Raw genomic sequence first — 14,134 nt, 5'->3', positions numbered from 1 at the left:
CTATAGTTTGTATGTGTATAATTGCAGGAAATTAGTTTTTAAACATTTTCTCTCAGCCTCAGGGCAGAATTACAGGAAATTAGAAACAGACATTTTACACTTTTTGCAATTTTAATTTTATTTAGCTTTATTTAACTAGGCAAGTTAGTTAAGAACAAATTCTTATTTTCAATGACGGCCTAGGAACAGTGGGTTAGCCTGTTCAGGGGCAGAACGACAGATTTGTACCTTGTCAGCTCAGGGGTTTGAACTTGCAACCTTCCGGTTACTATTCGAATGCTCTAACCACTAGGCTACCCTGCCGCCCTCAATGGGGCTGAAATAAAATTATACCTTTTAAAACGAATTTCCTGCAATGAAACACATTTTGCCAAGGCTTGGGCCATGTTCTTATGCGATCTGAGTGACTCAAACATGACAAAATCAAAGGGGGACACATGCCAGCAGTGGTGTGCCGTTGCTAAATGCATTTAGGGGAAACACTGCATAGCCTTGTGTGTGGTGCTGGAAACCTAGCCTCATGTGTATCAATTCAATTGATTTAGGCTGAGCTTTCGGTCGTCAGACCTCCTCAAATGAAACTGCAAACTTGCAAACTTTACCCTTTTGTAAGAGTAGGCTATTTTCTCTTGAACCCTACAGTACTATAGGTCTGTCTATAAACTAGATAGACTCATGGACAATATGGACACAGATATATATATATATATACCGCAAAGTTACCATAATTATCTGTACATTTGGTAATTAACAGATTTTTTAAAATATATATTATATATGTATATATATGTATTTATGTATTTTTTGGTAATTTTTACATTTTAAAATATATTTAATTAAATATATATATATGCATTTATGTATTTTTTTTACATTTTAAAATATATTTTATATTAATACATAACAACAAAAAAATTATTCAAGAATAAATTACCAAGATTTTCATAGATTTACAAAAATCTGTTAATTACCAAATTTACAGAAAATTATGGTAACTTTGCGGTAGTTTTGCAACCCTAATTTCCCTACAGAAACGGGCGGTAGCTGGCTCTTATGTACGCTTCTGTGTGTGCATGTACTTGCTTGTGAATGATTGTGTGTGTGTGGGTGATTGTATGAGTACACCTGCTTGCATGTGTGTTTTTGGTAGACACCGCAGTCAATAGAACATGCTCTGGGTGGAACAGCTGGCCCTCTCCTGTGCCAATCACTGATCCCTCTTTAGAGCCACCCATTGCTCAACGTTCACTCACTACAGGGCAGGCACTACCCAACTACCCACACAGGTGCCAGGCAAAGAGAGTGGACAACCATTGCCAGGGGAAACTCTGCCAAACCTTAACCAAACTGGCCGAAAACCACTTTGTTAAGTGGTTTGTGGTGTTCAGATGGGTTGGTCCTCATTCTAAAAGCCTCCTGTGTATTATTGTATGCAGGTTTTCATTCGAACTGATCCCATAATGATAACTTACTATCTGAGCTGCTGAGTTCATGGTTATGTGGATGGGACTGACATATTTGTGTCCACATATTCAAGGCTATGTAACGGTCCAGTTATTTCCCCGAAAGCTACAAAGTAGGAATCGTCGAGCTCTCTTTTTGTGGGTGTTGTCACGTTGCCTTTTAAGCATGTTGTCAAAGCTAGCTAGTAACACCCTCCCTCTGCCGATTTGCATAAAAGTGGGATTTTCTGATCTCTGGTCGCCGAGCTCATACTCTCCAACTGTTAAGTCGCTTAATGTATCCTTGTGTCTCCTCCCCCCATTGAAAATTAATGTTTTCCAATTGTGAGTTTGCTAGAGGTAATGCTTTCTGGTTTTAAATGGGACACTTTTTAATACAATATAATATATGGCATTAAGCAGATGCTTCTATCCAAAGTGACTTCGAGTCATGCGTGCATATATGATTATGTATGGGTGGCTGAGTGGGAATTGTACCCACATCCCTTGCAAGCTCCATGCGCCATACCAACTGAACCACACAAGACTACTTCTTAAAATGAATGATTCATGCAGGGCTAAAATACAATGCAGTGTTTACCCTGCGGTTGTATAGGGCTCTGTTCCCTCTGCCTAAAATGGATTGGCTTCAATTGGTTTCAATTGAACACTTTGGTTAAAGTCCTAGATGCTGATTTGGGGGCCTTTGTGCCCCGTCCTGGAAAAGAATCTAACACTTGCATAAGGCTATTCAGCTTACTCATACAGGTAAGTGTTCATTCAGTGCCAGCACGGCAACCTAATAAAAACATCTAGGCTACCCTAGTTGTCACACAGCCTTGAAAAGCCTCTCTTTATCATTCATTTTCATTCCATGACTTAGCTTCTTTCATAATATTCCTTCACTCATTTCATGAGTACAGTGAATTTTAGCTGAGCTTCAAGTACAACCTCCACAACTGTAACGAGTGCGCTGAGAGTCGGGAAGCAAGTTCAGGGAGTGAGTGCTTTAATAAATAAAAGAAACAATGAACACGAAACACAAACAATGCACCAACATGAAAACAGAGTCAATAACACCTGAGGAAAGAACCAAGGGGAGTGACAGATATAGGGAAGTTAATCAAGGAGGTGATGGAGTCCAGGTGAGCGTCATGAGGCGCAGGTGCGCGAGACGATGGTGACAGGTGTGCGGGAGAGGGAGTATACGTGACAACAACTAAATCATTATCATGTTAGTTATGGCGCTATTATCGTTTGAAAAGCACAAAGCAAAATATTAGTATTTGTATTTATTATGGAACCCCATTAGTTCCTGCCAAGGCATCAGCTACTCTTCCTGTGATTTTTAAAACAGAGTTGAATATCATCCATCCCACCTCTTTTTAGTTCCACAATAATTAGTTCTGTAGTACATTAAGTACATTAAGGCTATGTGAATTAACAGAGTTCTTTTTGACCAAATTAAATGTTCAAACTAGCTTACAAGCCCCTTCAAAATCTTTAATCGCACATGTACTATCTCTGATCAACTTATCTTAAACCAACATTGCAGCATTACAGTACCGACTACCGAGTCGAGACACTGCAAGATAATAATCATCTTTCGGCTTATTTCTAATAGATCAGATACTAAAGATTATTCCTCAGGCGAACAAACCAGGAATAGCTTTCCGTTGATAGCACGCACGTTAAGTAACACCTGTTATAGCCCCCTGATTACACAAGATTGACAGACAGCAAAGATGTGGAGCGTATGTTATGAAATTAAATCAAGCTTGGTACAAATGTCGCAGAGTCATCTGCGTATACTCTGATCACCATATCTCAAACCAACCTCGCACCAACTGTCATGGTCAAAACATATTGATGCAACAGTAGCTAAGATGGGGAGTCTGTCCATAATAAAGCGCTGCTCTGCCTTCTTAACAACGCTATCATCAAGGCAGGTCCTTCAGGCCCTGGAATTGTCGCACCAGGACTACTGTCCAGTCGTGTGGTCAGGTGCCACAAAGAGGGATTACAATTGGCCCAGAACAGGGCGGCACAGCTGGCCCTTAAATGTACACGGATAGCTAATATTCATAATATGCATGTCAATTTCTCCTGGCTCAATGTAGAGGGAGAGATTGATTTCATCACTACTTGTATTTGTGAGAGGTATTGAACTACTAGCACACAGGTCAGACATCCATGCATACCTCGCAAGACATGCCACCAGAGGTCTCTTCACAGTCCACAAGTCCAGAACAGATTATGAGAGGCGCACAGTACGACATAAAGCCATGACTACAAGAAACTCTATTCCACATCAAGTAACTCACGCAAGCAGTAAAATCTGATTTAAAAAACAGGTAAAAATACACCTTATGGACAGCGGGGACTTTGAAGAGACACACACATGGGGGACAGACACATGCATACACACACACACACGATAACATACTTACTATACACACACGTACACATGGATTTTGTGTTGTAGATATGTGGTAGGATAGTAGCGGCCTAAGGGCACACACTTTATCTGTTATGAAATCTGTTGTGAAATGAATTGTAATGTTTTTTAAATTGTGCTGGGATGGAACACAAGACTGCACATCCAGGTGCTCTCCAGGGCTGGAGATGGAGATTGTTGAGAAGTAATGGAGAGGTTGTGAGATTTCCTCTTCAACTTCCCGCCATAAAGATGAACTGTGCACTTCTACCCCCTTGTGGTTGTTCTGGAAATATTCACAGTAAGGCTTCAGAAGCATTGTGTGGCCCTCCTTTGAGTTCTATTACCATCGTGCACCCTACTCTCCCCAACCACTTCAATCTATATAAAACTCCATCGAATGTAAACACATTTTAAGAGCCATTTAGTTGTTGCACATATGCGTTAGTATTCCTTGCATGGGGCAGTATAGCATTTTGTAAGAATTTGTGTATATGCATATAAGGCACATATACTTTTCTTTATTTTATCAACAAAATAGTAAACAAGTACCTGATATTGTAAGAATGTATACATTTGTGCATTCTTAAATTGAGATTTGAAATCATATCATCCCTGAATTCTCTCCAAAATGCCTGAACTCCATTCATTATGTTGTCCATGCCAGGGCAATGTTTTATGCGCTATAATTCAGTCAATATCTGATGGATTTGAACAAATGTAAACGTTTGAAGTGTCTTTATCCATTGTCCAACTGTAACACTTATCAGTATTGTATTTGAACCTTTTAACAATTTTGCCGACCATTGCTGCAATAAAGGAATCTTAATCTGGTTGATGCTAAAATCGATGTTGTGTTTCAGCCTTAACTGATCATAATTTATTTACCTTTGGTTGGACTCTCCCAGGGATGAAGAGGCCCAGGAGCCCCGGGCTACTGGAGAATGTCCTCCTGCCAAAGGCCGAGGAAGAGAAGGAGGATGAAGAAGCGGAGCGAGCCGCCCCTGGGCGGAGGCCTAAGCGGGAGAGGAGACAGAGCAGTGTGACTCTGTGTGAGGTGTGTGATATCCATAGGAAAAATAAGTACATGTCCGGCTCTGTGTGTGTGTCTGCGTGCGCACCTTTGTGTGTGTGCGCGCCTGTGTGAGGGTGTGTGTGCGCCTGTGTGTGTCTGTATGTGTTAGGGATACATGGGCTCCAATACGATACAGGAATGATACTTTTAGTTTAAAACGATTCGATGCGATTTTGTATGATTAGTGGAACGATTCAATACGATTCTATTTGATTTGATGTGCTAACATTTTTTGCAGCAACATATTCATTTTCCATTTTAAATTAAAATCTGATACTGATTGAGCTCAGGAGCTGGGCCTTCAGAAAGTATTCATACTCCTTGACTTAATTCACATTTGGCTGTGTTACAGCCTGACTTCAAAATGGATTAAATAAATATAAATTCTCACCAATCTACACACGATACATATATATTTCATTTATCCTAAAAACTCCTTAGTCCATGCCGAAGACAAGCATACCCATAACATGATGCAGCCACCACACCACAATTGTTACGGTTTTCTTCCGTCAAAAGAGAGTCATACCAAAATGCAGTGTGGTTAATACGATACATGTTTAATGATGATGAAAAACGAACAATACAAAAACAACAAACAGAATGTGAAAACCTATACAGCCTATCTGGTGACAACTAACACAGAGACAGGAACAATCACCCACGAAACACTCAAAGAATATGGCTGCCTAAATATGGTTCCCAATCAGAGACAACGATAATCACCTGCCTCTGATTAAGAACCGCCTCAGGCAACCATAGACTTTCCTAGACAACCCTACTCAGCCACAATCCCAATACCTACTAAAACCCCAATACAAAAACACACCACAAAATAAACCCATGTCACACCCTGGCATTACCAAATAAATAAAGAAAACACAAAATACTAAGACCAAGGCGTGACAGAACCCCCGCCCCCCAAGTTGCGGACTCCCGGCCGCACACCTAAACCCATATGGGAGGGTCCGGGTGGGCGTCTGTCCACGGTGGCGGCTCCGGCTCGGGACGTGGACCCCACTCCAACCAAGTCTTAGTCCCTCTGTAACGCGTCCTATGATTGGCGACCCTCGCCGCCGACCTTGGCCTGATAACCCTCACCAAGGACCCCACTGGACTGAGGGGCAGCTCGGGACTGAGGTAGAAGCTCGGGACTGAGGGGAAGCTCGGAACTGAGGGGAAGCTCAGCACTGAGGGGAAGCTCAGCCCTGAGAGGAAGCTCAGCACTGAGAGGAAGCCCAGTACTGAGAGGAAGCTCAGGCAGGTAGTTGGCTCTGGCACATCCTGGCTAGCTGGTGGTTCTGGCAGATCCTGGCTGACTGGCGGATCCTGGCTGACTGGCGGATCTGGAAGATCCTGGCTGACTGGCGGATCCTGGCTGACTGGCGGATCTGGAAGATCCTGGCTGACTGGCGGATCCTGGCTGACTGGCGGATCTGGAAGATCATGGCTGACTGGTGGATCCTGGCCGAATGGTGGATCCTGGCTGACTGGTGGATCCTGGCTGACTGGCGGCTCTAGCTGCTCTGGCTACTCCATGCAGACTGACAGTTCTGGCTGATCCATGCAGACTGGCAGCTCCATGCAGACTGGCAGCTCTGGCTGCTCCATGCAGACTGGCAGCTCGGGCTGCTCCATGCAGACTGGCAGCTCTGGCTGCTCCATGCAGACTGGCAGCTCTGGCTGCTCCATGCAGACTGGTAGCTCTTGCTGCTTCATACAGACTGGAGGCTCTGGCTGCGCCATGCAGACTAGCAGCTCTGGCTTCTCCATGCAGATTAGCAGCTCTGGCTGCGCTGAACAGGCAGGAGACTCCGGCAGCGCTGGAGAGAAAGAAGGCTCTGGCAGCGCTAAACAGGCGGGAGACTCCGGCAGCGCTGGAGAGGAGGAAGGCTCTGGCAGCGCTAAACAGGCGAGGCGCACTGAAGGCCTGGTGCGTGGTGCTGGCACTGGTGGTACTGGGCCGAGGACATGCACAGGAAGCCTGGTGCGGGGAGCTGCCACCGGAGGACTGGTGTGTGAAGGTGGCACAGGATGGACCGGACCGTGAAGGCGTACTGGAGAGCCTGAGAGCAGGACTGGCACAGGACGTGCAAGGCTAGGGAGGTGCACAGGAGGCCTGGTGCGTGATGGTGCGTGATGCTGGCACTGGTGGTACTGGGCCGAGGACACGCACAGGAAGCCTGGTGCGGGGAGCTGCCACCGGAGGACTGGCGTGTGAAGGTGGCACAGGATGGAACGGACCGTGAAGGCGTACTGGGGAGCCCGAGAGCGGGACTGGCACAGGATGTGCAAGGCTAGGTAGGTACACAGGAGGCCTAGTGCGTGAGGCTGGCACAATTTTCACCAGCCGACTAACACGCACCTCAGGACGAGTATGGAGCGCTGACCCAGGTGCCATTAAATCCCTGACACGCTCCGTCGGGCGAATATCGTATTTAAAGCACCAAACTAGCAACTCCCTCATAACTCACTCCTCCACTCTCCCCATTAACTCCTTCACAGTCTCTGCTTCACTCACCTCCAACACCGGCTCTGGTTCTGGTCTCCTCCTTGGCTCCTCACGATAAACAGGGGGAGTTGGCTCAGGTCTGAACCGTGACTCTGCCACACTCTCCCTGAGCCCCCCAATACATTTATGGGGCTGACTCTCGGGCTTCCATCCGCGTCGCTGTGCTGCCTCTTCATACCAGCGCCTCTCCGCTTTCGCCGCCTCCAGTTCTTCTTTGGGGAGGCGATATTCTCCAGGCTGTGCCCAGGGTCCTTTTCCGTCCAATATCTCCTCCCAAGTCCAGAAGTCCTTTGATCGCTGCTCCTCACGATAAACAGGGGGAGTTGGCTCAGGTCTGAACCCTGACTCTGCCACACTCTCCCTGAGCCCCCAATACATTTTTGGGGCTGACTCTCGGGCTTCCTTCTGCGCCGCCGTGCTTTTCTCTTCAACTCCATTCTCCTATAGCCCTCCTCACACTGCTCCAGCGAATCCCAGGCGGGCTCCGGCACTCTCTCTGGGTCGACCGCCCACCTGTCTATTTCCTCCCAAGTCGTATACTCTAAACTTTGCTCCTGCTGCCGCTGCCTGTCACCACGCTGCTTGGTCCTGGTGTGGTGGGTGATTCTGTTACGGTTTTCTTCCGTCGAAAGAGAGTCGGACCAAAATGCAGCGTGGTTAATACGATACATGTTTAATGATGATGAAAAACGAACAATACAAAAACAACAAACGGAACGTGAAAACCTATACAGCCTTTTTTAAATATTTTTTTATAAAAACTTATTTATTATCTTCAATACCATTCATTCTTTACAACTCATAATTTTCATACATACAAATAATGGTATTTTAATTAAACTAATTTAACTAAACATAAACCCCAAACAAAACCTCAGGGGAGCATCTTCCCTCCCCATCACCCTACAAAATACCTTTCCCTATCTCCCCGTCCCTAATCTATTCCCTTACAAATCTAAATGACACCCAACCCTAAACCCCCCTTCCACCTCTCCCGAGCAGCATGCTGCCCCCACTTCCTCTCTCCTCCCTCTTCATCCTCCCCCTCAAATCTCCTTCCACCCTCCTCACTATCCCTTCCACCCCCCAATCTCTCCCTGTCTTCACCATGTTCTGCCTGGCTTCCCACAGCCCCCGTTCAAAGAGACTCATGAGAAACCAGAGCAGAAACCTATCCCTATCCGTCCCTCTCGCTCTCCCTACACCTCTCTCTAACCTGGCCCACGTCAATACAAAATCCCCCCTTACCAACCCTAACAACACCCGTGCCCTAGCCCATACTACTCCGGCAAAGGCACAGTCCCAAAAGACATGGCGCACAGTCTCCTCCCTGCCACAAGAGGATCTTGGACAGGTGGGGGATTGCACCAAACTATACCGGTACATGATGGAACGTACCGGCAAGCACTTATGGAGGCTCAACCAATTCAGGGCCTTGAGCCTGTTGTCCAGACCCCGCGCCTGCACTCCCTCCCAGACCACTTCCGAGATGCCCACTACAGGCGCCGGACTCCCTGCCTTTCTGACCTCCTCGTACAGGTGCCTGTGATCTAAACCTACTCGGGCAACGTCAACCTCAGGGTGCGCACGCAGCCACTTGGCCGCGTGACCAAAGTGCCACGGCAGCTGTTCTTCCCGAGGACCCGTGTTAGACCCCACCTCCTCCTGTACCCAGTCCTGAGTCTTGTTAGGTGTGTCCCCACCCAAGAGAAGTTGATGGCCTGGGGAAACCAGCAGCAACCCAGAGGTTTCTCCCACCCCCATCACTCTCTTGGCCATCCCCTCCCTCTCACTGTCGGCCAATCGCACCCTCCTCTTCATTCTCTTCTTTGGTGATGGCGGCAGTGGAGAGATACCACCCCCCCCCCCGCCAGCTCCTCCACCATACCCCTCATCTCTTCCACCAGGGCACTTTCCCCCCAGTCCACTTGCTCTTCCACCATCTCCTTCTCCAACACTCCTCCCTCGCTTTCTTCTCTCTCATGCTCCTCCACTCGGTTGCCTTCTTCCGCCACTTTTCCTGTTTCTCCTACTCCCGTGCCTTCCGTTTCCTTCTCTCTTCCATCCGCCGCTTCTTGTCTTCCTCCTTCCTTGCGGCCTTCCCCTCTGGACCTGTACTCTGGTCATGAGGCGTGCTTCCTTCCCCTCCTCTTCTTCCCCCATCCCCCGCTCCTGCTCCCCCCCCAGCCGCAGACGCATATGACCTCTGACGAGCCGGGCACCCCCGCCACAGGTGTGCTGTGGAGCCACACCCGTGGCACGCCTGAGGCTTGTCACAATCCCTCGCCTCGTGTTCCTCAGATCCACAAAATCTGCATTTTCTTGTGCTGCACGAAGCGAATATGTGGCCGTAGGCCATACAGCGCCTGCAAAATGGGGGCTGACGTGCATAAAACAACGTCCCCCTGTCAGCCCCTAGGGAGAACATAGCAGGTAGATGGAGGTAGCCACCATGTCCCTTTGGGTCCTCCCTGGGGAGGGCCTGGAAGCCTCTCCTCCCATTCCAAAACCCAAGGGAGTCTTTGAGGTGCCTTGCTGAGGAGACGTTATCCATGTATCTCCCCAGAAAGGCCCTCACCTCTTCGTCCTTAACGTGAGGGTTGTAAATGTTGAAAGTTACAACCCTAAAGTTGTTCTTCGCCAGGCTTGTTATTTCATAGTGGCTCATCGGCCTCTCACCTCCCACTGCTCTTGCCCTTCTCAGGATATCATCGTGTTTCTCCTCTGTATATAGTGCCACGTCGTATGCTCCCTCCAACGAGTTGCCTTGGAAACAAAACACGTCCTTCACCGTCAGCTTTAGAATCCCCATCAATATTATCCTTCCAAAAGTTTCCCGTCCTGAAGGCTCCAACTCCTTTTCCTTCCAAGCAAACCGAATCGTGTTGGCCAGCCCAATCCCAGGGACCGACCGTGTTGATGTATTTTGCACCATCTCCGCAAGGAGAATGGCGCTCGTTCTCTTCTCTTCCAAAACAAGGAAAAAAGAAAAACCAAAGTGACTGAGCCTATCTGGTGAATAACTAACACAGAGACAGGAACAATCACCCACGAAACACTCAAAGAATATGGCTGCCTAAATATGGTTCCCAATCAGAGACAACGATAATCACCTGCCTCTGATTAAGAACCGCCTCAGGCAACCATAGACTTTCCTAGACAACCCTACTCAGCCACAATCCCAATACCTACTAAAACCCCAATACAAAAACACACCACAAAATAAACCCATGTCACACCCTGGCCTGACCAAATAAATAAAGAAAACACAAAATACTAAGACCAAGGCGTGACAACAATGCTTGAAAATATGAAGAGTGGTACTCAGTGAGTGTGTTGGATTTGCCCCAAACATAACGCTTAGTATTCAAGACTAAGTTCATTTCTTTGCCACATTTTTGCAGTTTTACTTTTGTGACTAGTTGCAAAAGATGCATGTTGTTGAATATTTTTATTCTGTACAGGCTTCCTTCTTTTCACTCTGTCATTTAGATTAATATTGTATAGTAACTACAACGTTGTTGATCCATTCTCAATTTTCTCCTATCACAGCCATTAAACTCTGTAACTGTTTTAAAGTCACCATTGGCCTCATGGTGAAATTCCTGAGCGGTTTCCTTCCTCGCTGGCAACTGAGTTAGGAAGGACACCTGTATCTTTGTCGTGATAACTGGGTTTATTAATACATCATCCAAAGTGTAATTAATAACTTCACCATGCTCAAGGGGATATTCAGTGTCTGCTTTTTTTTACCCATCTACCAATATGTGCTCTTCTTTGCGAAGCATTGGAGAATCTCCCTGGTAGTTGGGGTTGAATCTGTATTTGATATTCACTGTTCAATTGTGGGGCCTTACAGATAATTTTATTTGTAGGGTACAGAGATGATGTAGTCATTCAAAAATAATGTAAAACACCATTATTGCACACAGAATCCATGCAACTTATTGTGACTTGTTAAGCAAATGTTTAATCCTGAGCTTATTTAGGCTTGCCATACCAAAGTGGTTGAATACTTATTGACTCAAGACATTTCAGCTTTTCATTTTTTATTCATTTGTTAAACTTTCTAAACGCATAATTCCACTTTGACATGATGGGTATTGTGTGTAGGCCAGTGACACAACATCTGAATTTTATTTCAGTATAAATTGAGGCTGTAACACAACAAATGTGGAAAAGGGGTGTGAATACTTTCTGAAGGCACTGTATGCAGGTGGCTACACACACCTGTATGCTTTGTGTAGCCACCTGAACTAAGCCATAGGGCAGACAGCAGCTACCACTATCAGATTAGGGGGCAATTTATGCATTTTGTCCCCCCCCCACTTTTCATCTGAAATTCCAATCACCCACTGATTAACCTGTCATTTTAGCAGATAAAAAGTGTAAAAAGTGTTTTGAGCTAGTAATGTATCAATATTTATTTTTAGAAATGAGCAATGGCATAACCAGTTAATATAACGGCGTTTGGGATTTCACCACCGTCTCAAAAGTAAATGATTTTGACCGTTTGGAGCTGCTCTTCTCCTGCTCCAACCGTAGGCCTACAGTGCAGCGGGCAAAGATGATTGCCGTCCTTGTTATGAAATTACAACCTGTTCATGTGAAACTTTTTCATACCCAGGCAATCCCTGGGTGAAAAACTTGAAATGCACTACTTTAATTCATCTACTCGCTCTGCCCTCATATTTAGCCTCACATTGAAGTATTTTAACATTTTCTTTTCAGGACAACCAGGGCTACATGTAGAACACAAAACTATTTGACGTAAACAGTTGCATTCATGAAATTTATTGACAACAAAAATAATAAGGACTACCAAGCAAAAACTTGATTAAAAATTAATTCATAAGAATGCTGTAAACACAGAAATGGTTTTCTCAGTGGGAAATGAATATCCAACTAGTCAGTTATAATTGTGTGGAGTTTGGTGTTTTTGACAGCAACTATGTGAGTTTATTACAGTATTATGTGCAATTATTGTCTCTGATATTCTATGTAGAACCCTTACCTTTTAACAACTCTTGTGTGGTCTGTGAGCTTCATAGAACAAAACAGATGTGCATGTTCATGAGAGTCTCAGCTTTTCATGGTATGGTCATTATAGTTTATAGTTCGGGATCTGCCCTTGTCTCACAAACACAGTTGTAGTTCAGCCCTCATCAATCGCACAGGCTAATGGTTGGTATTGGTAGATGCAGAATAAATATACAAAATTCAATGCAAAAAATATGTCTCTAATAGAGGTCAACCGATTATGATCTTTCAACTCCGTTACCGATACCGATTATTGAAGGACCAAAAAAAGACGATTCCGATTAATCGGACGATTTTTAAAATGTATTTGTAATAATGACAATTACAACAGTACTGAATGAACACTTATTTTAACTTAATATAATAAATCAATAAAATCAATTTAGCCTCAAATAAATAATGAAACATGTTCAATTTGGTTTAAATAAGGCAAAAACAAAGTGTTGGGGAAGAAAGTAAAAGTGCAATATGTGCCATGTAAGAAAGCTAACGTTTAAGTTCCTTGCTCAGAGAATGAGAACATATGAAAGCTGGTGGTTCCTTTTAACATGAGTCTTCAATATTCCAAGGTAAGAGGTTTTAGGTTGTAGTTATTATAGGAAGTATAGGACTATTTCTCTCTATACCATTTGTATTTCATATATCTTTGACTATTGGATGTTCTTATATGCACTTTAGTATTGCCAGTGTAACAGTATAGCTTCTGTCACTCTCCTCGACCCTACCTGGGCTCGAACCAGGAACACATCGACAACAGCCACCCTCGAAGCAGCGTTACCCATCGCTCCACAATGGGGAATAACTACTCCAAGTCTCAGAGCAAGTGACGTTTGAAACGCTATTAGCACGCACCCCGCTAACTAGCTAGCCATTTCACATTGGTTACACCAGCCTAATCACGGGAATTGATAGGCTTGAAGTCAGAAACAGCAGAGCTGCTGGCAAAACGCATGAAAGTGCTGTTTGAATGAATGCTTACGAGCCTGCTGGTGCCTACCATTGCTCAGTCAGACTGCTCTATCAAATCATAGACTTAGTTATGAAAATAATAACACACAGAAATAGGAGACTTAGGTCATTAATATGGTCGAATCCGGAAACTATCATCTCGAAAACAAGACGTTTATTCTTTCAGTGAAATACGGAACCGTTCCGTATTTTATCTAACGAGTGGCATCTATAAGTCTAAATATTCCTGTTTCATTGCACAACCTTCAATGTTGTCATAATTACGTGAAATTCTGGCAAATTAGGCGGCCCAAACTGTTGCATATACCCTGACTCTGTGTGCAATGAACGCAAGAGAAGTGACACAATTTCACCTGGTTAATATTGCCTGCTAACCTGAATTTCGTTTAGCTAAATATGCAGGTTTAAAACTATATACTTCTGTGTATTGATTTTAAGAAAGGCATTTTCTTGTTTTTTCGCGAATACACACCACATTGATTATATGCAACGCAGGACACGCTAGATAAACTAGTAATATCGTCAACCATGTGTAGTTAACGAGTGATTATGTTGATTGATTGTTTTTTATAAGATAAGTTTAATGCTAGCTAGCAACTTACCTTGGCTTACTGCATTCGCGTAACAGGCAGGCTCCTCGTGGAGTGCAATGAGAGGCA

The 14,134-nt window shown here is 44.8% G+C and overlaps 1 protein-coding gene across 1 annotated transcript in view; it reads left to right on the top strand.

Moving 5' to 3' along the window:
* LOC118365305 (zinc finger protein 385B-like) overlaps positions 1-14,134 on the top strand; it is a 133,523-nt gene that overhangs the window by 45,360 nt on the left and 74,029 nt on the right. The window contains exon 2 of the mRNA XM_035747426.2: positions 4,788-4,936. Coding sequence (XP_035603319.2) covers positions 4,788-4,936 — 149 coding nt within the window. The remainder of the gene's footprint in view (positions 1-4,787; positions 4,937-14,134) is intronic.

The sequence above is a fragment of the Oncorhynchus keta genome, chromosome 3 (assembly GCF_023373465.1).
Source record: "Oncorhynchus keta strain PuntledgeMale-10-30-2019 chromosome 3, Oket_V2, whole genome shotgun sequence".
Lineage (NCBI taxonomy): Eukaryota > Metazoa > Chordata > Actinopteri > Salmoniformes > Salmonidae > Oncorhynchus > Oncorhynchus keta.
This window is presented reverse-complemented; position numbering and strand designations above follow the sequence as displayed.